We start from the raw sequence: 25048 nt of genomic DNA, 5'->3' as shown, positions 1-25048 counted from the left end.
CAATCGCAGGAGGGGAAAGCACAGGGAGGCAGTGATTCACACTATTATTGCTCCTCCTGGCCCCACAAAATAATTTTTAAAATACCTTTTTGGTCCTCTTCAGCTAAACCACCAGGTTAAACTGGGTGGGCATACATGCCACACATTCATGACCATAACATGGTTGAATTCCAAATTCAGTTGGAGGGTGAGAGAGTTGGATCTCAAACCAGCGTACTAAGCTTAAATAAAGGAAACTATGAAGGTATGAGAGCAGAGTTGACTAAAGTGGACTGGGAAAATAGATTAAGGTGTAAGACGGTACATGAGCAGTGGTGTACATTCAAGGAGATATTTCGCAACTTTCAAGAAAAATATATTCAACTGAGGAAAAGAAAAGATAGCCATCCGTGGCTAAGTAAAGTAATAAAGGATAGTATCCGACTGAAAACAAGGGCATATAAAGTAGCCAAATCTAGTGGGAGGATAGAAGATTGGGAAGCATTTAAAAGCCAGCAAAGAATAACTAAAAGATTAATTAAGAAAGGGAAGATAGATTATGAAAGTAAACTAGCAAAAAATATAAAAACAGATAGCAAGAGTTTCTACAGTTATATAAAAAGAAAAAGGGTGGCTAAAGTGAATGTTGGTCCCTTAGAGGACGAGACCAGGAAATTAGTAGTGGGGAACATGGAGATGGCAAAAACGCTGAACAAATATTTTGTATCAGTCTTTACAGTAGAGGACACTAAAAATATCCCAACACTGGACAAACAGGGGGCTATGGGGGGAGGAGCTAAACACGATTAAAATCACTAAGGAGATGGTACTCGGTAAGATAATGGGACTTAAGGCGGATAAATCACCTGGACCTGATGGCTTACATCCTAGGGTCTTGAGAGAAGTAGCGGTAGGGATTGCGGATGCATTGGTGGTAATTTTCCAAAACTCCCTGGAGTCAGGAAAGGTCCCAGCAGAATGGAAAACTGCTAATGTAATGCCCTTATTTAAAAAGGGAGGTAGACAAAAGGCTGGAAACTATAGACCAGTTAGCCTAACATCTGTAGTTGGTAAAATGTTGGAGTCCACTTTTAAGGAAGCAGTAACAGGACATTTGGATAAGCATAATTTAATCGGACAGAGTCAGCATGGTTTTGTGAAGGGGAAGTCATGTTTGACAAATTTGCTCGAATTCTTTGTGGATGTAACAAACAGGGTGGATAAAGGGGAACCAGTGGATGTGGTATATTTGGACTTCCAAAAGGCATTTGACAAGGTGCCACACAAAAGATTACTGCACAAGATAAAAAATCACAGGATTGGGGGTAATATACTGGCATGGGTGGAAGATTGGCTATCTAACAGAAAACAGAGAGTTGGGATAAATGGTTCATTCTCGGGTTGGCAATCAGTAACTAGTGGTGTTCCGTAGGGGTCAGTGCTGGGACCCCAACTCTTTACAATCTATATTAACGATTTGGAGGAGGGGACCAAGTGCAACATATCCAAGTTTGCCGACGATACAAAGATGGGAGGGAAAGCAATGAGTGAGGAGGACATAAAAAACCTGCAAAAGGACATAGACAGGCTAAGTGAGTGGGCAGAAATTTGGCAGATAGAATATAATGTTAGAAAGTGTGAGGTTATGCACTTTGGCAGAAAAAATCAAAGAGCAAGTTATTATCTAAATGGAGAGAAACTGCAAAGTGCTACAGTACAAAGGGATCTGGGGGTCCTGGTGCATGAAACATAGAAGGTTAGTATGCAGGTACAGCAGGTGATCAGGAAGGCCGATGGAATCTTGGCTTTTATTGCAAGGGGGATAGAGTATAAAAGCAGGGAAGTCTTGCTTCAGTTATACAGGGTACTGGTGAGGCCACACCTGGAATATTGCGTACAGTTTTGGTTTCCATATTTAAGAAAAGATATACTTGCTCTCGAGGCAGTTCAGAGAAGGTTCACTCGGTTGATTCCGGAGATGAGGGGGTTGACTTATGAGGAAAGGTTGAGTAGGTTGGGCCTCTACTCATTGGAATTCAGAAGAATGAGAGGTGATCTTATCGAAACATATAAGATTGTGAGGGGGCTTGATCGGGTGGATGCGGGGAGGATGTTTCCACTGATGGGTGAGACTAGAACTAAGGGGCATAGTCTTAGAATAAGGGGCTGCCGTTTCAAAACTGAGATGAGGAGAAACTTCTTCACTCAGAGGGTAGTAAATCTATGGAATTTGCTACCTCAGAGAGCTGTGGAAGCTGCAACATTAAATAAATTTAAAACGGAGATAGACAGTTTCCTAGTTGATAAGGGAATTAGAGGTTACGGGGAGCGGGCAGGGAAGTGAACGTGAGTCTAGGTTCGGATCAGCCATGATCCTATTGAATGGCGGAGCAGGCCCGAGGGGCTGTATGGCCTACTCCTGCTCCTACTTCTTATTATGTTTATTATTCCGCCCAGTTAGTAACATAGGAACAGGATTAGATCATTCAGCCCCTCAAGCCTGTTCCACCATTCAACTAGAACATGGCTGATCTGTATCTTAACTGCATCTACCCGCCTTGGTTCCGTAACACTTAATACACTGGCCTAACAAAAATTGATCAATCTCAGATTTGAAATTTTCAACTGACCTTGCCTCCCACTGACCAAATTGCTTCCCAAAAATGGCAATCATAGGCAATCAAAATGTATGTCATAGGACTCCGATTTGCATATTAAGAAACAGGCAGGCCCGCCTATTGGCCAGTGGTAGGCTTCTTTCAGGATGGCAGACTGCGAACGGGAACCGCGCAGTAATTTTCCTCCGCGATTTTCCACCCGACAGAACCAATGAAAATCTCCCCAGTCTCTAACAATACCTGTTGTTTTCTACATTTCAGCCAACTTCTTACCCATACCCAAGATTTATCATGAATCTCTACATCTTTGAGTTTGACTATTATTCCTTTTGTGTGGAACTTTGTCAAATGCCCTGAGAAAGTTGAGGTACACTAACTCACAGGGCTTTCCACAGTCAACTTGGGATGTCATTTCCTCAAAAAAGTCAAGGCGATGGTTTGGCATCATTAAATAATCTGGAAAGGCCCTTGCCAGGCAGCTTGTCACTCCTACTCAAGTCCAGCTGTCTAACATTGACATGTATTGACTCACTCACTTCTTATTTCACTCCTTCTCCCCCTCTGGGGGAAATCACAAGTGGGAGTGTCAGTTGAGACTTGGATTGGAAATTAAGCTCCTAGTTTAGAGACCAAAGGGCTCCCACTGTGGTAGTGGTTTACCCTTAGTTGGAATCTCTGTATGACAATCATAGGATTGCACGATTGACAGCCATAGAAATACAGTACTTGAAACCCATGCTGTTGCAAAATCTCAGCCAGATGTAGGTTTTGTGCCAGTGGAGGGGTAGCCTAGGAAACAAAATAGTAACATCAAATCAATCGAGAAGTCAGCAACAGAACATGAATATTTATTATATGGGCTATGCTACTGCCTTGCAACATGCAATGAAATATACTTTATATCACATTGCATGAGTCATGTGATACAAAAGCACATTAGTCATGGGAATCCGATTTGATCACAGAAACTCTGGGCTGGATTTTCATTGAGGAGGCGGGACTACAACTTTCGGGGTTGTAGTCCTGCCTCCATCGAGTTGTGGCCAACCCACGTGATTTTCACTTGCTTGACCTTGTTGAACCCACCCAGCAGGCTCAGCAGGCCAATTAAGGTCCACCCGGCAACAGGTGATGTCACAGATTGACATTTCACCTGTCAAGACCTTTTGGCAGATGAAATATTAGCGTTCGACAGCTGTTTGAAGCTGTCAAACACTGACAATCTGTACTCTAAGTTAATTCTTTCCTCTCAGGATGATTTAGAGATCTCTCCGGAACAGAAAGCCGAATGCTGCAGATTTCGACAGATCGCGGCCATTCTGCTTTCTGTGCCGGTGAGATGAGGGACTCCCGAGACCTAAAGGAAGGAAGGCTGTAAAGGTAAGTACATGTAAGTAAAACTTCTTTAAACACTTTACACACACCAAACACACTTACCTCTGCACTCATGCACCCATCACTCACCTGAACACCGGACATCTCGATCCCTCCAAGCCCTTCATCCTGACGGCCCACCTCGCTAACTTGGCGTGGTTTGGAGCCGTCGGGAATCCCACCAATAAATATAGGGATTAGGCTAAAAACTGCCTGTTAACTACCTGTTAATTGGCACTAATCCCCTTCCCGCCTCAGGGAGGCGAATCCCAGCACGGGTCGGGTACCCACCTCCTTTGAAACTGGCATGGAGACGGGTTGGTGGCAGGATGGGTTCGTGCCCCCCGATTTCGGGATTTTAACCCCCCCCACACACCTCCAATCCCGCCTCCACGGCTCAACGAAAATCCTGCCCTCTATCTTTCTAAAAAGCATCTGCCAATAGCACAGCAAATGCACAGCAGATCCGTCAGCACCTGAAAGGCAAATTATTGTTTTGAGAGAACCTTTCACTAGAATACCAGAAGCCAGAGTGACCGATGACCTTCACCTGAAATCCTAGCCAATCTTTCTATTTAACTAGATCAGCCAAAACAACACCGTGACTAAAGCAGCAAGACAGGAGGTAAGTGTAGGCACTCCGCAATAAGTGTCTCACCTCATGACGCCTCAAAGTCTCTTCACTACCTGTAAGGCTCAAGTCAGGATTGTGATGGAATACTCACCACTCGTCTAGATGGGTGCAGCTGGAACAATGCTCAAGAAACTCGACACCATCCAGGATGCAACACATTGGCCCAAAATTTGCGGTCGGAGGCGTAAGAATTTCACAGGCATTCAACGGGCGGAAGTTGGGCAAATAGCGCAACTCTCCAACCATGGAAGCCCATCTCCCGGGGATGCGGATCATCTGTCAAGACACACCTCGTACATACCCGTAGGGGTTGCAAAATACGGCCCATTGCCGTTGATGTAGCATCAAGCAAAACTCCCATCTCATGCATTTTTGACATCATGTCAATTGCTTGATGTATTTATTGCCTTTGAAGTACACTCCAATCTATGTGCTGGCTACACAGCAACATTTGTTTTTACATTGGCCCATAAGTTGCGGTCAGCGGCGAAGCAAAGGCGTTTGCCGCTGGCCCCGAAGTAAGCTTTCCACAAAGATCTCGCGATCTCTGCGACGAGAAGTTCAGCTTTTCCGGCGTGCAGTTGAAATCAGCGTAAGCTAATGGGAAATCCCTAATGTGAGCTGCTGTGATGTCAACAAGCTGTCTAAGCAGCAAATCACAATGCAGAATTCTCATAGACCGATAACCAAGAAGAGAAAAAGTTCCTTTGATTCTAACTTTTAAAAAATGTTATACAGAGCAAAACAAAGATTGGGGCTCTCACATAGGGAAAAGGTAAACCTGAAATAAAGATGAACAAACTTAATTTTTTTTTTAAAGGGCTAGAAATTCAGCTCCTTTGCGCCTGCTGTTAGCATATCCGAGGAGCGCTAACGGGGCGCAGAGAGCTTATTGCCCGGGGGGGGTAAAAGCCCCTCCTGAGAAATTCGGTGGGGCGTTGCTGAGGTGCTATCTGATAGTGCCGCACCCCCGCCAGTAGCGCCCCGGGCTGCTGCGCCGCTGGCGATGACATCATCGTCGTGGACGACGACCACTTAGCGCCCCGCTGTGGCCCATTACTGCCCACAGCAGAAATACGGCTGTGCCCTGCGAGGCTGCTGCGGGCGGTGTCAGCGCCAGCCTCGTGGGTCATGAATCAGGACGACCTCCACTCGCATGGCGGTAGTTAAAGGGGATGTGCTGGCGTGACCCGCGCCGCCATTTTCTTTTTTTGGCCGACCTCCAGGTCGACCCTCCATGGTGGGCCGTGGCGTGATTCTGGCCGCCATCAGGCAGCCCAGCACTGCATCTCAGTGCTGTGCTGCGGCCGCAACACCACGCCGCCCCGGTGACCTAGTGTGGGCCATCGGAAGCCCTGCAGAGTGCGCAACGGCCCTCCCCTTCAACGGAAGGGGAGGGGCATTGAAATGCGGCAGCGCTCCGCGCAGCCTCCGCTGAGCGCTGCCGATTGCGCCCCGACATCGCCTCGGTTACCACCCATCAGGAAGTGGAGCACCTGAGATTGCGCTCCACTTCCTGTGCGGGGTGGTAAGCCGAAGTTATTGGCCGGGGCGCTACTTCCGTGCCAGGCGCTAAATGTCCAGCCTTCATTCGGTTACCGCCCCTAAGCGGGGCGTAACCAAATTTCGCGCATTAAAGTTTCTTAAAAATTTTAAATTTTATTAAAAATGGATAAATTTAACACTCCACAAGTTAAAATTAGTTTGTTTAGCAGTCAATATGCTGTTAAAACCCCAGTTACACCTGATCCAAAGGGGTCTAACGTTTAATGGGGTATTTAACAGCGACATTACTGCGGAAAAGCTGAAGTTTTTGTCCGTTTCCCTGATATCACTGATTGCCGGTTGTGTGGGGGGTTGGGGGGCACAGTGCAGCCAGTGTTGGAGAAGCATGCGCTACATCCTGAAGTTGCAGTCAGTTTCAAATTGGTAATAACAGCGAACGTTGTTTGTTCACTGTAATTACCCACCGCAAATTACGGGCCATTAAATGTTGTACAGATTTACATTTGGAAAACAGATGGGGAAAAGAATTGCATCGCAGAATAGTTGAATTAGTTTTAGGCTGCTTACTAGTAGAATATGCTTTACACAATGGACTTGAAATAAAATACAGCAGATTCATTATATAAAATGCCAATGGTAGCAACTTTGCTGGTGATGTGTTGCCAATTTCATGCTGTAGGCTAGTGATAATGACACCCTTGTTCAGTACCTTAAGTAACATAATTGTTTCACAAAACCTTATCTCGAAGCCTGAACCAATGTGAGAATCCATTGGGGCAGAATTTGTGGTCATACCACCTTTAAAATGGACAGCAAGTTTGCATGCGCCAAAGCCCAAACTTGCGATCTGTCAGGTTCCAACTTGACAGATCATCCACTCCGACTGTGTTATCCTCATTGCTGACACAGAGTTGGGCTAATTGCCCACCAACTGCCCAGCAATTACGCCTGAAAATTTTACGACTGGTGCAAACAGGCGCCACAGCCTGTTTGCACAGCGTAACACCTTTAATTATAAATAACAGAAAATGCTGGAAAAACTCAGCAGGCCAGGCAACATCCATGGAGAGAAATTCACCCCACCAGCCTCCACATTCAACGGATCATCCTCCGCCATTTCCGCTACCTCCAAAGTGATCCCACCACCAAACGCATCTTCCCCTCCCCTTTCAGCATTCCGTAGGGACTGCTCCCTCCGAGACACCCTAGTCCACTCCTCTATCACCCCCAGCACCCCTTCCTCTTCGCCTGGCACCTTCCCGTGCAAGCGCAGGAGATGTAACACCTGCCCCTATACCTCCCCCCTTCCCACTGTCCAGGGCCCCAAACACCCCTTCCAGGTGAAACAGCGATTTACTTGTACTTCTTGCAATCTAGTATACTGTATTCGCTACTCACAATGCGGTCTCCTCTACATTGGGGAGACCAAACGCATTTGGGTGACCGCTTTGCGGAACACCTCCGTTCAGTCCGTAAGGGTGACCCCGAGCTTCCGGTCGCCTGTCATTTTAATTCACCGCTCCATTCCCACTCGGACCTCACCGTCCTTGGCCTCTTGCATTGTTCCACGGAAGCTCAACGTAAACTCGAGGAACAGCACCTCATCTTCCGATTAGGCACTTTACAGCCTTCCGGACTCAATATCGAGTTCAACAATTTCAGATCATAACCTCGGCCCCTATTACATTTTTACTTATATTTTTTATCCACCCCTTTGTTTTGGTTTGTCCCCCCCCCCCGCCCTTTCATTTTTTTTCTCTCTCCCACATGGCAGCTGTCTCTCATGCTGCCAAAACATTTCACACCTAATCTAGAGCCGTCTTTTGTCTCCACTAGTCCTATCACCATCTCGTCTCATTTTGAATACCTCTGAATGTCTCTTCACTTCTTTTGTTCTCTCCCAGCCCTGCCTTTCGATCTATTTCATTTCCTTTCCAGTTTTGAAAAAGGGTTAGACCCGAAACGTCGACTCTAATTTCTCTCCATGGATGTTGCCTGGTCTACTGAGTTTTTCCAGCATTTTCTGTTGTTATTTCAGATTTCCAGCATCTGCGGTATTTTGCTATCGTAACTTTAATTATAACCCTCTTTGTCCTTTCAGCTTTAGAAAGGGTCCAAGTTTCTGAAAGTAACCTAACTCAAGTTTGCAGATGACACAAAGCTGGGTGGGCGCGTGTGCTGTGAGGAGGATGCCGAGAAACTCCAGTATGATTTGGACAGGTTGGGTGATTGGGCAGGTGCATGGCAGATGCAGTATAATGTGGATAAATGCAAGGTTATCCACTTTGGTGGCAAAAACAGGAAGGCAGATTATTATCTGAACGGCAATAGATTGGGAGAAGGGGAAGTGCAACGAGACCTGGGTATCCTTGTGCACCAGTCGCTGAAGGTAAGCATACAGGTGCAGCAGGCAGTTAAGAAGGCAAATGGTATGTTGGCCTTCATAGTGAGAGGATTCGAGTACAGGAGCAAGGATGTCTTGCTGCAGTTGTACAGAGCCTTGGTGAGACCGCACCTTGAGTATTGTGTGCAGTTTTGGTCGCCTTATCTGAGGAAGGATGTTCTTGCCATGGAGGGAGTGCAGCGAAGATTCACCAGACTGATACCTGGGATGGCAGGAATGACATATGAGGAGAGATTGGGTCGATTGGGCTTATATTCACTAGAGTTTAGAAGAATGAGAGGGGATCTCATTGAAACTTATAAAATTCTAACAGGACTAGACAGACTAGATGCAGGAAGGATGTTCCCGATGGCAGGGGAGTCCAGAACCAGGGGTCACAGTCTAAAGATTAGGGGTAAGCCATTTAGGACAGAGATGAGGAGGAATTTCTTCACCCAGAGAGTGGTGAACCTGTGGAATTCTCTACCACAGAAGGCAGTTGAGGCCAATTCATTAAATATATTCAAGAAGGAGTTAGATATATTTCTTAAGGCTAAAGGGCTCAAGAGATATGGGGAGAAAGCAGGGACAGGGTACTGAATTTGGATGATTAGCCATGATCTCATTAAATGGCGGAGCAGGCTCGAGGGGCCGAATGGCCTACTCCTGCTCCTATCTTTTATGTTTCTATGCTCCCTACCCATTCATGTCTCCACCTCCCACCACCCTCCCCTAAAAAAACAGAAAAGTTGAGGAATTAATAGGATGTCTCAATTAAAAAAAACTCTGTTGGAATGTTATACAGGTGTATATTTATTTCAAGACATAATTTGAATCATTGATTACTTTCTTTAAAGAAATAAAACAATATCATTTTATGTAGAGAGATAAGGTAGAGGGCAACGTGTTAGAATGATCGCAATGTAAAAAACTATACCCGAGTATAAAAGTTTAGATAATTCGCGATTTTATTGCGGATCTGCTGGAGAATTCGAGTCTTTTCCTTTCCATAAAAAAGTGCGATTGCATTCTTCCTGCAAAAGTTTGCAAATATATCTAAACATTCAATTCAATGTCAATATTACCAGCTCAGGATTAATAAATATGCAAATAAACTGCTAGCCTCTAGGACTACAGGGCAGTAAAACAGAGACGTTTCCTTAAACTCTGAAGGAATCGAGCCCCTTACCATTCTCAGCATGTTGGATGCCTCAGGTACCTCAGAGCTTTACGCTGCGTTCCTGGGCTCTGTGATGCACCATGCTCCGCACAACTCTGCAGTGTCTGACAGCAAGTTTACGTGCGGGGCCTCGCACCAGGTAAGTGCGAATTGCTTTCGGAGGTCGGCGGCATCCTCCGTAGCTACGCCGCCGACTACACTTTCAGGACCATTATATTATTCAATATCATGTTTTTCGCTTCTCATTATCCAGGGCCACCTTTCTGAAGGTTTAGTAACCAAATGGTATCGATCTCCTCGCCTCCTTCTGTCACCGAACAACTACACCAAAGCTATTGACATGTGGGCTGCTGGTTGTATATTGACGGAAATGCTGACTGGAAAGATGCTGTTTGCTGGTAAGCAAGTTCCTGTTCTTCGATTTGCTACTTATCAACTATTGTCTTACAAGCATGCAGGACAGCGTTGCTAGTGCATGTGACAGGGATAATGATTAGAAGTGAAGAAAAAGAGTGATTTTTCTGTGATTCTTTTCATATGCATCATAGTTCTATTAACATGTTTCACCATGGAGTACCAGGACAAAATGGCTTGATGGTGATGGAGGAGAGAGGGATCTGTCAGGCTATGAGGTTACAGATTGTGGTGATATACAAATCTGCTGCTGATGGTGGCCCACAGCACCTCATGGATGCCCATTTTAGGCTACTAAATCTCTCCTTGGTAATATCCCACTTAACATGGCGGTAATGCCACACTACATGAATGGAGAGTGCCTCCACTGTAAAAACAAGACTTTGTTTCCACTAGGACAATGCAGTTGTCACACCCACCAATGCAATTTGGACAGACGAGTCTGTGAGAGGTAGGTTGGTGAGAATGAGGTCAGGTAGATTACTCCCTCATGTTGATTCCTTCACCACCTGACACAGGCCCATTCTGGCAGCTATGTCCTTCAGGACTCAGCTAGCTCAGTGAGTGGTGGTATTGCCAAGCCACATTTGATGGTGAATGTTGAAGTTCCTCACCCAGAGTACATTCTGTGCTCTCAGTGCTTCCTCCAAGTGGTGTTCCACATGAAGGAAGACTGATTTGCCAGTTGAGTGGGGGTTGGTAGGTGGTGATCAGCTGAAGGTTTCCTTGGCCTTCTTTGACCTGAAGCCAGGAGACTTCATGGAGTCTGGAGCAATATTCCCTCTAAATTTTTTCCCCTGCTTGGGCCCTTTAAAGTTGCTGCGTCGTATCTCTTCCAGTGGAACAACTGGTGAGCGGCCTGCGTGGGACCCCGCAATCGGCCGTGCACCTCAGGGGGAATATTGGTCTGGAGTCAATGTTGAGGACTCCCAGGGCCACTCCCACCTGGCTGTATATCACTATCCTGGTGGGTCAGGACAAATGATGATGAAGAAGTCTGGAAGGCTGGATGATAAATATTACTCTTTGACCACAACTATGTCAGGCTAATGCTCGAGTAGTCTGCGGGACAGCTCTCCCAACTTGAAAACCAGGGCCCATTTGTTAGTAAGGAGGACTTTGCAGAACGACTGAGCTTGGATTGCCCGAGTCCTGTGTTGATCCGATGCCTTTGTCATTACCAACAGGTCAGTCTGTTATTTCTCTTTTGATTCTGTTCTGTAATGATTGTTTACCACTGAGTGGCTTCCTGGACCACTTCAGAGGGCATTATGAGTGAACCATATATTGTGGGACACGAGTCTCATGTGGGCCAGACTGGGCAGGGGCGTCAAGTTGCTTTTCCGGAAGGGCCTTAGATGAACCAGTGTGGCCTCTTTTCTGTGTCTATAATCCTCTGACAGCTTGTTGAGATTAAATTCACAGTCTGAGGAATTTGGGCCACAATCCAATACCCTAAATTATCTTAGCAGTCCCTGGCACTGCTTATTTTTGTTTTAAATTTTGGACTGTACATGGCCTGTGACGAAGAATAGAGTGAACCAACTTAAACATGGTGTGATTTCCTCCTCTCCACCTTTCTTTTTCTTCCTAGGTGCTCATGAGCTGGAACAGATGCAGTTGATTCTGAAAACAATTCCTGTTCTCCGAGAGGAGGACAAACAGGAGCTGCTCCGTGTCATGCCAGCGTACATCAACCCAAAGTGGGAGGTACCAAAACCATTGAGGAAACTCCTTCCTGAAGGAAATGCAGAAGGTAAATCAGACATAGGAAATAAAGGGTAATCATTGTTTTGTGTGCGGGATGTCTTCAGGGGTCAAGAGCTTCCCCACGGGGAAAGAGAGAGAGAAGATCGCGTACTGCTCCCTCCTTTCTACTGAAGAAGCACTTCTACATGAAGTGTTTGTGCAATGTGAAGAGGCTCCTGGTGCTATGGAATCTGCCCTATTTACATTGCGAGATGAATTTCACAACAACGGTGCCTACAGAGAAACAACGGTTCCTGTGCAAGCTTACACATCTTAACTTTTATTTTCTTGCTGTGGACCTTATCGACTGCTGAGGAAATGCGAAAACCACTCGGCATGCCTGTGGCCAAATAAAATGGTTCTCAGTGTTGCCACCGTACTGCTGCTTGTGAAGATTTGAAAACTTCAGTCGACAGTAGTGTCACCTCATCTATGTTACAGCATTGCCACCGCGGTGGAGCTAATATCTGTGGCAGTGATATATAAAGAGAAGGGGCTTCGTTAAGCAGCGCCTCGTTTTCAAAATTCTCATCCTTGTTTTCAAATTCCTCCACGGCTTCGCCCCTTCCTATCTCTGTATTCTCCTTCAGCCCCACAACCCCCCGAGATATCTGCGCTCCTCTAATTCTGCCCTCTTGAGCATCCCTGATTATAATCGCTCAACCATTGGTGGCCGTGCCTTCTGTTGCCTAGGCCCTAAGCTCTGGAATTCCCTGCCTAAACATCTCCGCCTCACTACCTCTCTTTCCTCCTTTAAGACGCTCCTTAATACCTACCTCTTTGACCAAGCTTTTGGTCACCTGCCCTAATTTATCCTTATGCAGATTGGTGTCAAATTTTTTGTCTTAAAATACACCCATGCAGCGCCTTGGGACGTTTTACTACATTAAAGGCGCTATATAAATACAAGTTGTTGTTGTTTGTGTCATCTCCTCCAGGCTTCTTGCACCAACCAAGACAAGCAATGACAGAAGCCACGGGGTAGGCCAGATACCTGACCTCTCAGCAGGAGAAGTTCAACAGAACGTCTACTGCAGTGGGGAGTGTGGGGAAGAGGAGAAAATACAATAAAAACTGGTGCAAAACACATGAAAAGTAAAAGAATAGTTAAAGTAAAGGTAGGCCTGATTAGAGATTAAAAAAAAGGAAATCTTACAGAGAATGAAGGAATGGCGGAAACACTAAATTTGCACTAAATCAGGCTCGAAGGGCCAAATGGCCTTCTCCAGCTCCTATTACTTATGTTCTTAAATGAGTATTTTGTCTTATAAACAGAAAATGCTGGAAATACTCAGGAGGTTTTACCTTGCTTTTTACAAAAGAGTGTGGTAGTGGGAATGAAAGGGTACAAGAAGTGGAGCAATTAGAAAGGATAATTGTAGAAAAAGAAATAGGACTGAAAAAATTGTTTTTTCTTTCCTCTGATTTTCTTCAAGTAAGAAATGGGTAACCGGCAGTTAAAAATACCCACCCCTAATATCACAACAAATAATGGGGGCGCAAAGCAGACTGCACTGCTCATTTTCAGCTTCATATTAATGATTCATATCGGATTCCTTTTGTTTTCTGTTACTGCTGTCTTTGTACACCTGAGGCACTCGCTTTCCTTTGACAAATGTAGACAAAGGTGAACAGAGATCACTCTTGAATTAAAAGGAATCAGTAAGCAGTGTTACAGTTTGGGCTTTTTCCCAACACTTATTGGCAGAAAGGTAATTTCTAAAAGCAGCCTGAGATTCCTAGGAAACTTGTAGCCTTATGGTTGCCGTGAGTGGGATAGTGTGCAATAGGACTAACAAAGACCTCTTTTTTTTTTAAATGTATTCATCAATGGGATGTGGGCATCGCTGGCAAGGCCAGCATTTATTGCCCATCCCTAATTGGCCTGAGAAAGTGGTGGTGAGCCACCTTCTTAATCCGCTGCAGTCCGTGTGGGGAAGGTACTTCCATAGTGCTGTTAGGTAGGACTTTCCAGGATTTTGAAACAGCGAAGATGAAGGAACGGCAATATATTTCCAATTCACTGTGTGACTTGGAGAGGAACTTAACTATGGTATATTGCACAAGAGACTACATGGGATGCCCATCATTTTCTCCTATCTACTCTGAAAGAAAGTGAATATCACATTGTTAGACCATTACATTCACTAGTAAGATAATACCCAGAAGAAAGGCACAGCAAGTTAATGATGGTGCATATCCATCATTAGATCCTATAAACTGCAATGAGATAAATAACCAGTTCATCTGCTTTGTGTTTATTGAGGGACAAATGTTAGCCAGGACACTGGGAGAATGCCCCTTCTTCCAATGTTTTCATAGAGCCTTTTATGTCCACCTCAATAGGGATGGGATCTCGATTTAATATCTCATCCAAAAGACAACACCTTCAAAATTGCCGCACTCCCTCAGTGAAGCACTGAAGTGTCAGCCTAGATTATATGTTCATGTCCTGCAGTGAGGTTTGAACTCATGACCTTATACTCCAAGACCGAAGCCAAACTGACGCTATCCAGTAACCCTTCCTGGAGCGAGCATGTGTGTTTTTACGGTCTGGAGAGGGCAGGATCAGGCTTATACCGCTCCTTCCATGACAAAATAGCCTATCAACATATAATGTAGAGGAGAGTTTCAAAGTGGATGATTTTCATGTACCTAGTGTAACCATTGGCTGCTGTGGTAAGACCAGTAGCAGTATTTTGTCAGCACGGGAGGGTGGCACTTCACTTGTTAAAGCTTTAATTGAAATCCAATCTGGCCAATTACTGCCCCATCAGTCTACTCTCAATCATCATGGAAAGTGTCATCGACAGTGCTATCAAGCGGCACTTATTCTCCAAGTCCACTTGGCTCCCAACCTCATTACAGCCTTGGTCCAAACATGGACAAAGGAGCTGAATTCCAAAGGTGAGGTGAGAGTGACTGCCCTAGACATCAAGGCAGCATTTGACCGAGTATGGCATCAAGGAGCCCTAGTCTAACTAAAGTCAATGGGAATCGGGGGAAAACTCACCACTGGCTGGAGTCATACCTATCAAAAAGGAAGATTGTTGCGGTGGTTGAAGGTCAATCACCACAGCCCCAGGACATCACTGCAAGAGTTCCTCAGGGCAGTGTCCTAGGCCCAACCATCTTCAGCTGCTTCATCAATGACCTTCCCTCCAAGATAAGGTCAAAAATGGCGATGTTCGCTGATGACTGCACAGTGTTCAGCACCATTCACATCTCCTCAGATAATGAAGCAGTCCGTGCCCACATGTAATAAAACCTGGACGACATTCAGACTTGGGCTGATAAGTAGCAGGTAACATTCGCGCCACACAAGTGCCAATCAATGACTATCTCCAACAAGCGAGAGTCTAACCACCTCCCCTTGACATTCAACGGCATTACCATCACCAAATCCCCCACCATCAATATCCTGGGGGTTACCATTGACCAAAAACTTAACTGAACCAGCCACATAAATACTGTAGCAACAGGAGCAGGTCAGAGGCTAGGTATTCTGTGGCGAGTGTCTCACCTTCTGACTCCCCAAAGCCTTTCCACCATCTACAAGGCACAAGTAAGGAGTGTGATGGAATACTCTCCACTTGCCTGGATGAGTGCAGCTCCAACAAAACTCAACAAGCTTGACACCATCCAGGACAAAGAAGCCCGCTTGATTGGCACCCCATCCACCACCTTAAACATTCACTTCCTCCACCACCGGTGTACCATGGCTGCAGTGTGTACCATCTACAAGATGCACTGTAGCAACTTGCCAAGGCTTCTTCAGCAGCACCTCCCAAACCCGCTACCTCTTTCACCTAGAAGGACAAGGGTAGCAGGTGCATAGGAACACCACCCCCTCCAAGTTCCCCTCCAAGTCACATACCATCCTGACTTAGAAGTATATTGTCGTGCCTTCATCGTCGCTGGGTCAAAATCCTGGAACTCCCTACCTAACAGCACTGTGGACTGCAGCGGTTCAAGAAGGCGGCTCACCACCACCTTCTCAAGGGCAATTAGGGATGAGCAATAAATGCTGGCCTTGCCAACGACGTCCACATCCCATAAAAACAAATTAAAAAAAACGTTTGTGGCAGAGAATGTAGTCATCCTCGGTTCCGAGGGACTGCCTAAGAAGAGAAGAAGTATACACTCTCTGTGTAAATATGTTTTTCTAATCTCCCCTTTATTTGCCCCTAGACACCGGTTTACCAACCAATAGAAACAGTATGTCACTATTTACCCTAAAAAACCCTTCATAATCTTGAAAACCTCTATCAAATCACCCCTTAACCTTCTGAGCTATAATTTAAAAAAGGCTTAATTTCTCAAGTCCATCTTCATAACTTTGACCCCTCATTCCTGGTAATATCCTAGTGAATCTACACTGCACCTTTTCCATTGCTTTTATATTCTTCTGATAACAGAGTGCCCAAAACTCACTACTCCAACAGCAGCCTAATTAAGGTCCCTTTCAACATCAGTTCCTTGTTTTTGTGTTCCCTGCCTCTAAATACAAAACCAAGGATTCCAGCTGCCTTTTGTATGTCCTTTCTACTTGTGCTGTCACCCTTTAATGACTTGTATATCTGCTCATATTAACAGTTTCTCCTCCTAGAACATAAGAATTAGGAGCAGGAGTAGTCCATGCGGCACCTCGAGCCTGCTTCGTCATTCAATAAGATCATGGCTGATCTTCGACCTCAACTCCACTTACCCACCCGATCCCCATATCCCTTGATTCCCCTAGAGTCCAAAAATCTATCTATCTCAGCTGTGATATCCGAGTGGTAAGGTCAGAAACTGAGAGAAGCGAGATATAAGGAACAAAACCCAACTGTTTATTACACGGTGTAGCAGAGAGACATCTCTTACAGGCTGCAGGCAAAGCACACACTTTCTAACTGCATGATGGCAAGATGGAGGATTCACCTCTGAGTCCTACCCATAATGCAATGTCACATTACCTTAATAACTGGTGTACCAGGACATTGAGTACATGACCCATTACCTTAAATACTGGTGAATGTGAAACCTTACTCTTTGGCTCCATCTGGTGGATAACTTAAACATTACATCCCAGATTACTATATCCCTCCCCTTTTAAGTTGAACATTAATTTCTTAACAACATTCTTAAAAAGTCCCATAAGGAAACTCCTTTAACGATAGTCCATACTGAATGAATCTAGCAGGTCGTTATCAATCTCTCTGGCGGCTTGTGAGTCCTTGGTGAACGTCTTACAGTCAAGTCCCTGCTTGGTTGTGGTAGAGCCACCTGCTGTTCCTGAGCAGTACTCAGAGTATCTGACTCTGCTACGATGGTTTCCTCTTGACGAAGGGGTCCAGGTGGAACTGGCTCTGTTCGTGGTGGTGGTACCACCGATGCATTTGGATAACTGGGGGCCAACTTGCCGTCCGACATCTCCTCTGGAACCTCCATTTCGATTTCCCCTTGTCTGGTCAGTATCTGATCTACATGTCTGCATACTACCTGACCAGTTCCCACCATGACCGTATATGATACTGGACCGGTCATTGAGTCTATGACACCAGGAATCCATTTTGGACCATAACTGAAATTCCTGGTAAGGACCGCATCTCCTTCTCCAAAACTGTGGCTCTTTGTCCTTCTGTCATGGTTCTCCTTTTGTTTGATTTGTCGGTTTTCCACCTTCCTTTTTAGATCTGGGTGAACCAGGTCAAGAGTGGAGCGCAGTCGATGTCCTAACAACAGCTCAGCAGGGGAGAGTCCTGTGGTAGATTGAGGTGTTATTCTGTAGCTGAACAGAACTCGTGACACCTTGGTTGCCAAACTCCCTTCCGCACTTTTTTTCATCATCTCCTTAAATGTTTGTACGGCTCCCTCCGCAAGTCCATTTGAAGACGGATGATATGGAGCTGAGGTCACGTGCACTATGCCATTGTTTCTCATGAACTCTTTTGTTTCGGTACTCACAAAACACGTGGCATTGTCACTTACTACGATCTCCGGTAGCCCTTGATTACTAAAACTCCTACGCAGGCAGTCTATAGTAACAGTAGATGAAGCAGTATTTACAGGATACACATCCATCCATTTGGAATGTGCATCAATGATTATGAGGAACATCTTTCCCATGAATGGACCCACATAATCTACATGTAATCTTCTCCACGGTTTATCCGGCCACTCCCAGGGGTGGAGAGGAGCCGCTGCTGGTGCCTTCCTGTGTACTTGACAAGTGCTGCATGTCTTGACTAGATTTTCTATCTCCTCATCTAGCTTTGGCCTCCACAAGTAACTCCTTGCCAAGGCTTTCACACGCGAAACTCCAGGATGACACTGATGTAGTCGCCCTAGGATAGACTGTCATGCTGGCTGTGGAATAATCACTCGTGCTCCCCACAACACGCAACCATCCTGCACACCCAGCTCTGTCTTCCTGACACTGTAAGGTATGAAATCAGTCCCTTCCGGATGCTGTGGCCAACCCCTCATCCCATATTCTCGGACTCTAGACAGTACTGGATCTTTACCTGTCCATGTTCTTACTTGTTCTGTGGTCACAATTGCCGTGTCCGTGTCCTCCAACATCAAAACTCTGTCCTCTGGAGCTGCACGGATAGGTGTACCTGGCAGTGGAAGACGGCTCAAGGCATCTGCGTTCCCATGGTACTTGCCCACCTTGTAAACGATGACATACTCATATGCCCTCAACGTCACTGCCCACCTCTGGATCCGGGGTGACACCATCTGTGGTACTGCTTTCATTTCATTAAAAAGAGATAGAAGAGGTTTATGATCGGTGCATATGGTGAATTTCCTGCCATATATGTACTTGTGAAACCTCTGTAACCCAAACATTACTGCTAACCCCTCTTTATCTAACTGGGAATAGTTTTTTTCCGCTGGTGTCAGAGTTCGAGACATAAACCCTATTGGTCTTTCTGTTCCATCTTCCAAGCTGTGTGAAAGAACCACCCCCACCCCATAAGGTAAAGCATCACAAGAGAGAATGATGTCTTTCTCTGCATTGTAGTGAACCAGCACATTCGAGGACAGCATCAGTTTCTTGGACTGTTCAAATGAAACCCTCTGTTCCTCTTCCCACTGCCACTGTGTCTCCTTGTGCAGAAGTTTGTGAAGAGGTGCTAACACTGTTGACAAGTTTGGTAAAAAGCTGTTATAATAGTTTAGCAGTCCCAGGTAAGCTTTTAACTCCATCACATTGGTAGGAGCTGGGGCCTCCTGCAGTGCTTGTACCTTCTCCTTGATTGGATGGAGCCCGGTGGCGTCCACTCTGTGTCCCAGGAACACGGCCTCATTCCCCAGGAAAGTGCACTTAGTCCTCTTGAGTCGTAACCCAGCCTTATCCAATCTTTGTAGTACCTCTCTCAGAGTGCTCAGATGCTCCTGGTCGGTTCTTCCTGTCACCAGAATGTCATCCAGATAGATTGAAACATGTGGGATCCCTTGCAGTACACCCTCGATAGTCCTCTGGAAAATAGCTGGACTAGATGAGACACCGAATGGTAAGCGGTTATAGGTAAACAAACCCTTGTGTGTATTTATGGTTACATACTTCTTGGATTCCTCATCTAGTGTAATCTGCAAGTATGCATGACTCATATCCAACTTTGTGAATTTCTTCCCTCCAGCCAGGCTCGCAAAGAGATCCTCTGTTTTAGGAATAGGATACTGTTCTAGTTTAGACACCCTATTTACTGTCAATTTATAATCTCCACAGAGTCTTACCGAATTGTCCGGTTTTAAAACAGGTACAATGGGAGCTGCCCATTCTGAACATTTCACGGGTTCCAGTATGTTCTCCCTCAAAAGACGGTCAAGCTCAGCCTCTACCTTCGGTTTCATGGCATAAGGCACAGGTCGTTGTTTAAAAAACCTTGGCAGTGCCTCCTTGTCTACATAAATCTTAGCTGGGGGGCCATTAAATGTGCCAAGTTCTTCCTTGAACACGTTCTCATGTTCAATCAACACTTCTTGCAAAGATAACTGTTTGCCTCCCTCTATTTGATTTATTGCTCCCCAATCTAATTTAAGTTCTTGTATCCAGCCCCGACCTAACAAGTTTGGTCCAGAACCCGATACTACAACTACAGGTAGCTGTTCCACGGTGTCCCTGTGTTGCACAGTTACAGTAGCTGTACCCAATGTCGCCACTCATTCACCGGTATATGTTTTAAGCTGCATAGAGCAAGACTTTAACTCTGGAACTTTTGCACGGTTCCACAATTTTGAGTACTCCTCCCTGTTCATTATGGTTATCCCGCATCCTGTATCCACTTCAAAGTTGACCTTAGAGTCATTTACTGTCAGTTGCAAAGTGATAGGATCCACTTTTGGAATGTTCTCTACCATACTATGCATTATGAACATGTCGTCTTCTTTCTCAGCTTCTCCGCTGATGTGATGTGCTCCCTGTTTTTTCACTTCTCTTCCTAGGTTTTACTTTCCTCCCCCTTTTGGTTTGTATTCCTCCACGGTTGCTTTTGCCCTGCATGCACGTTTTGTGTCCTTTTTTCCCACACTTGTGGCACTTTTCCCCCAGAAACCTGCATTCCCTCACCAGGTGATCGCCATTGCATCTATAACATGTCTTTACATGCTCACGTTGTAGTTTCTGATGCATATTTAACTTGTACACAACAATTTGACCTGCAACTTGCTTTGTCGTAGCCCAGTCAGAACCTTGCATTTCTTTTACATCTCGGTTCGCTGTCTCTATGGCTTGAGCAAGTTCCAACGCTTTTTCATACGTAAGCCCAGTCTCGGACAATAATCTCCTCTGCATTCGATCATCCATTATCCCGCAAACTAGCCTATCTCTCAGCATGTCTTTCAGGTTGTTTCCGTAATTGCAATCGTGTGCCAATTTCTGCAACACCGCTACATAATCCAATACAGTCTCTCCCGGTTTTCTGTTCCGTGAATTAAATTTGAAACGCTGTACAATCTCACTTGGTCTGGGATTGAAATGGTCCTTCAGCAAGGCCACTAAGTTAGCAAATGATCTGTCTCCAGGCTTTTCAGGACTGCATAAGTTTCTCATTAAACTATACGTCTGACTTCCCACGGAAGTGAGCAAAATAGCTCTCCTTTTTCCGACATCATTTATATCATTTGCTTCAAAGAAATGCATCAACACCTCGCAGTATTCATCCCAGGTCTGCGTCTGAACATCAAAAGCAGAGATCTTTCCTACCGTAGCAGCCATGATCCTCTATTCAGTGCTCTTTTCTTTTTTTCTTCGTCACGATGTGATCTGTTGATCCTCGTCGCCAATATGTAATATCCGAGTGGTAAGGTCAGAAACTGAGAGAAGCGAGATATAAGGAACAAAACCCAACTGTTTATTACACGGTGTAGCAGAGAGACATCTCTTACAGGCTGCAGGCAAAGCACACACTTTCTAACTGCATGATGGCAAGATGGAGGATTCACCTCTGAGTCATACCCATAATGCAATGCCACATTACCTTAATAACTGGTGTACCAGGACATTGAGTACATGACCCATTACCTTAAATACTGGTGAATGTGAAACCTTACTCTTTGGCTCCATCTGGTGGATAACTTAAACATTACATCCCAGATTACTATATCAGCCTTGAATATACTCAACAATTCAGCATCCACAGCCCTCTGGGGCAGAGAATTCCAAAGATTCACAACCCTCTAAGTGAAGAAATTCCTCCTCATCTCAATCATAAAAGGCCGATCCCTTACCTTGAGACCAGGGGAAACAACCTCTCAGCATCTACTCTGTCAATCCCCCTCAGAATCTTGTGATCTCTGCTCATTCTTCTAAACTCCAGAGAGTATAGGCCCATTCTACACAATCTCTCATCATAGGACAGCCCTCTCATCCCAGGGATCAATCTAGTGAACCTTCGTTGCACTGCCTCTAAGGCAAGTATATCCTTCCTTAGCACCTCCGATGTATCCCTGTACTCTATCCTTCTTAGAGGGTCCTCTCCACCCTCTGCTTCACCAGTGCTACTTTCAGCCACTATGCTCCAGTGCTCTGGAACTCCCTACTTTGGTCCCTTCACCTTGACACCTCCCTCTCTTCAGAAAATCTTCTCTTCCACCTTGCCTTTAACTCTTACCCCTAACCTAACTCTCCCGCTTTTCTCTTTCTCCCTCCTTCTCAATGTTAAGCACTTTAAGACATGTGTGAGGTGCACTGTAAAAATGCTAGTTGCCACTGTTGACTCTGCTGCCAGGTCATATTAAACATTTCTATGTCAATGCAAGTTCTTTCTTTCATTTCTTTCTCTTTCCTTCCTTTGGATCAGTATGAGATGAACCTTGTTTACTCATTTTTCAGTCCAGCTTGCTGATTTGATATTAATACTGTTACCTTTGAACTGCTTGCAAATGAGGAGCGATTTTTTTTTAAATTTATTGATTTCGTTAGTGCAACCTATTAATTTATGATTAATCAGAAGAGGTGTTTACTAGTGATGGGGAAAAATGCACTGATGTCCATTTAGGTTATTAATGCGATCTGTTTCTGTGGTATCAAATGAATTCATGTTAATTAATTCAAATTAACTGGGAATGGTAGCATAGTAGTTATGTTACCGGACTAGTAATGATCCAGTGACATGAGTTCAAATCCCACCATGGCAGCTGGGGAATTTAAATTCAGTTAATTAATTAAATAAATCTGGAATAAAAAGCTAGTGTCAGTAATGGTGACCATGAAACTACCGGATTGCTGTAAAAACCCATCTGGTTCACTAATGTCCTTTAGGGAAGGAAATCTGCTGTCCTTACCCGGTCTGGCCTATGTGTGACTCCAGACCCATAGCAACATGGTTGACTTTTAACTGCCCTCTGAAATGGCCTAGCAAGCCACTCAGTTGTCAAGAAGGGGGCTCACCACCACCTTCTCCAGGGCAAGTAGGGATGGGCAATAAATGCTGGCCTTGCCAGTGATGCCCACATCCTGTGAATGAATAAAGAAAAATAATGCTGTAGCACAGTTCCTACAGTAACAGAACACTGCACATTATAACTTAACAATCTGGACATGTATCTGTCAGGGAAGATTCTACGTATTATTAATGCAAAACATGCATTGCTGGCCTGTATTAGCAGTCCTCCTGCTGCCAGAATAAAATGGTGGATCTTACACTAAGTGCTGGCTTGGCCCCGGTCCAAAGTAAAATTCCTGATGTTGATTTTGGTGTCTCATTTATATTGCAACATTGCATATAAAGGCAGGGCTCCAATATAAATGGAGTTTATTGCCCATCCCTAATTGCCCTTGAGAAGGTGGTGGTCAGCCGTCTTCTTGAACCGCTGCAGTCCGTGTGGTGAAGGTACTCCCACAGTGCTGTTAGGTAGGGAGTTCCAGGATTTTGACCCAGCGACGATGAAGGATCGGTGATATACTTCTAAGTCAGGATGGTGTGTGACTTGGAGGTGGTGGTGTTCCCATGCGCCTGCTGCCCTTGTCCTTCTAGGTGGAAGATGTCGCGGGTTTGGGAGGTGCTGCTGAAGAAGCCTTGGCGAGTTGCTGCAGTGCATCTTGCAGATGGTACACACTGCAGCCACAGTATGCCCGTGGTGGAGCGAGTGAATGTTTAAGGTAGTGGATGGGGTGCCAATCAAGCGGGCTGTTTTGTCCTGGATGGTGTTGAGCTTCTTGAGTGTTGTTGGAGCTGCACTCATCCAGGCAAGTGGAGAGTATTCCATCACACTCCTTACTTGTGCCTTGTAGATGGTGGAAAGGCTTTGGGGAGTCAGGCGGTGAGACACTCGCCACAGAATACTCAGCCTCTGACCTGCTCTTGTTGCGACAGTATTTATGTGGCTGGTTCAGTTAAGTTTCTGGTCAATGGTGACCCCCAGGATGTTGATGGTGGGGGATTTGGTCATTGAATGTCAAGAGGAGGTGGTTAGACTCTCGCTTGTTGGAGATAGTCATTGCCTGGCACTTCTGTGGCGTGAATGTTACCTGCCACTTATCAGCCCAAGCCTGAACGTTGTCCCGGTCTTGTTGCATGCGGGCGTGGACTGCTTCATTATCTGAGGAGTTGTGAACGGTGCTGAACACTGTGCAATCATCAGCGAACATCCCCATTTCTGACCTTATGTTGGAGGGAAGGTCATTGATGAAGCAGCTGTAGATGGTTGGGCCTAGGACACTAGTTGCTGAAGCAGAATCCATAAGTACTTTTAAAAGGAAATTAGATAGTTGCTTGAAGGGTATATGGGAAGTGAGAGAAGAGTGAAGTGAGAAGTTAGACCAGGTGGCTCGTGCAGATTTGATGGGCAGAATGCTCTATTCCTGTGCTGCAACATTCTATGATTCTATAACCGGGAAAGAGCAGTGGCACCAAGGTGGACTGCAGAGGAAAGCAGTCATAGCCAAACATTTTTACTGCCCTAATTTCCGGCTTTTCCCCCTTCCCCGTTACAACTTACTCGATCTACAATATTTCACCTCTCATTTGGTTTTAAACTCCAATTTATCCCTTGCACAGTGTCAACCTAGTTCCGTGGTAGCACTATTGCCTCTAAATTAGAAGAATATTTCTTCAAGCCCCACTCCAGGGTTTCAGTTAAAATCCACGTTAACACTTCAGTGGTGTACTGAGGTAGTGCTACACTGTTGGAGGCACAATCTTTCAGATGAGACGTTGAACTGAGCCCCTGCCTGCCTGTTCAGGTAAGTGTAAAAGATCCCATTAGACTGAAGAGACAGGGACTCCTGGTAATCCGGCCTGAGCCAAAACCAGATTAACTGGTCAATATCTCACTGCTGTTTGTAGAAATTTGCTGTGTGCAACATGACTACCACTGTTGTTGCATAACAGCAGTGACTACATTTCAGAAGTATTGGTTGCTGCTTTATGAATGTGAGTTATTTCTATAAGGGTATATTTTCCTTTATTTGCCATTTCTCCAAAAAATAATCATGTGTATAATGTAGGGAAAGAAAAAAAAGACCTTTCATGACCACCGGACATCCCAAAGCACTTTACAGCCAATTAAGTACTTTTTGAAGTGTAGTCACTGTTGTAATGTAGGAAATGCAGCAGCCAATTTGTGCACAGCAAGCTCCCACAAACAGCAATGTGATAATGACCAGATAATCTGCTTTAATGATGTTGAGGGATCCATGCATGTCAAAACAAATCATACATAAAATCCACCACAGAGCTTCCCCAGTGAGCAGCAAGAGCATAAGTTGGAGCATTTTT

General features: G+C 45.2%; 1 protein-coding gene across 1 annotated transcript in view; it reads left to right on the top strand.

Annotated features, from left to right (window-relative positions):
• The window catches only part of LOC147123577 (mitogen-activated protein kinase 4-like), a 165025-nt gene that overhangs the window by 106926 nt on the left and 33051 nt on the right, over window positions 1–25048 (top strand). The window contains exons 4-5 of the mRNA XM_085974878.1: window positions 9928–10072; window positions 11683–11844. Coding sequence (XP_085831004.1) covers window positions 9928–10072; window positions 11683–11844 — 307 coding nt within the window. The remainder of the gene's footprint in view (window positions 1–9927; window positions 10073–11682; window positions 11845–25048) is intronic.

Source organism: Somniosus microcephalus, chromosome 2, assembly GCF_052327205.1.
Source record: "Somniosus microcephalus isolate GS21.2 chromosome 2, FLI_Smic_1.0, whole genome shotgun sequence".
In the NCBI taxonomy this organism is placed as follows: Eukaryota; Metazoa; Chordata; class Chondrichthyes; order Squaliformes; family Somniosidae; genus Somniosus; species Somniosus microcephalus.
This window is presented reverse-complemented; position numbering and strand designations above follow the sequence as displayed.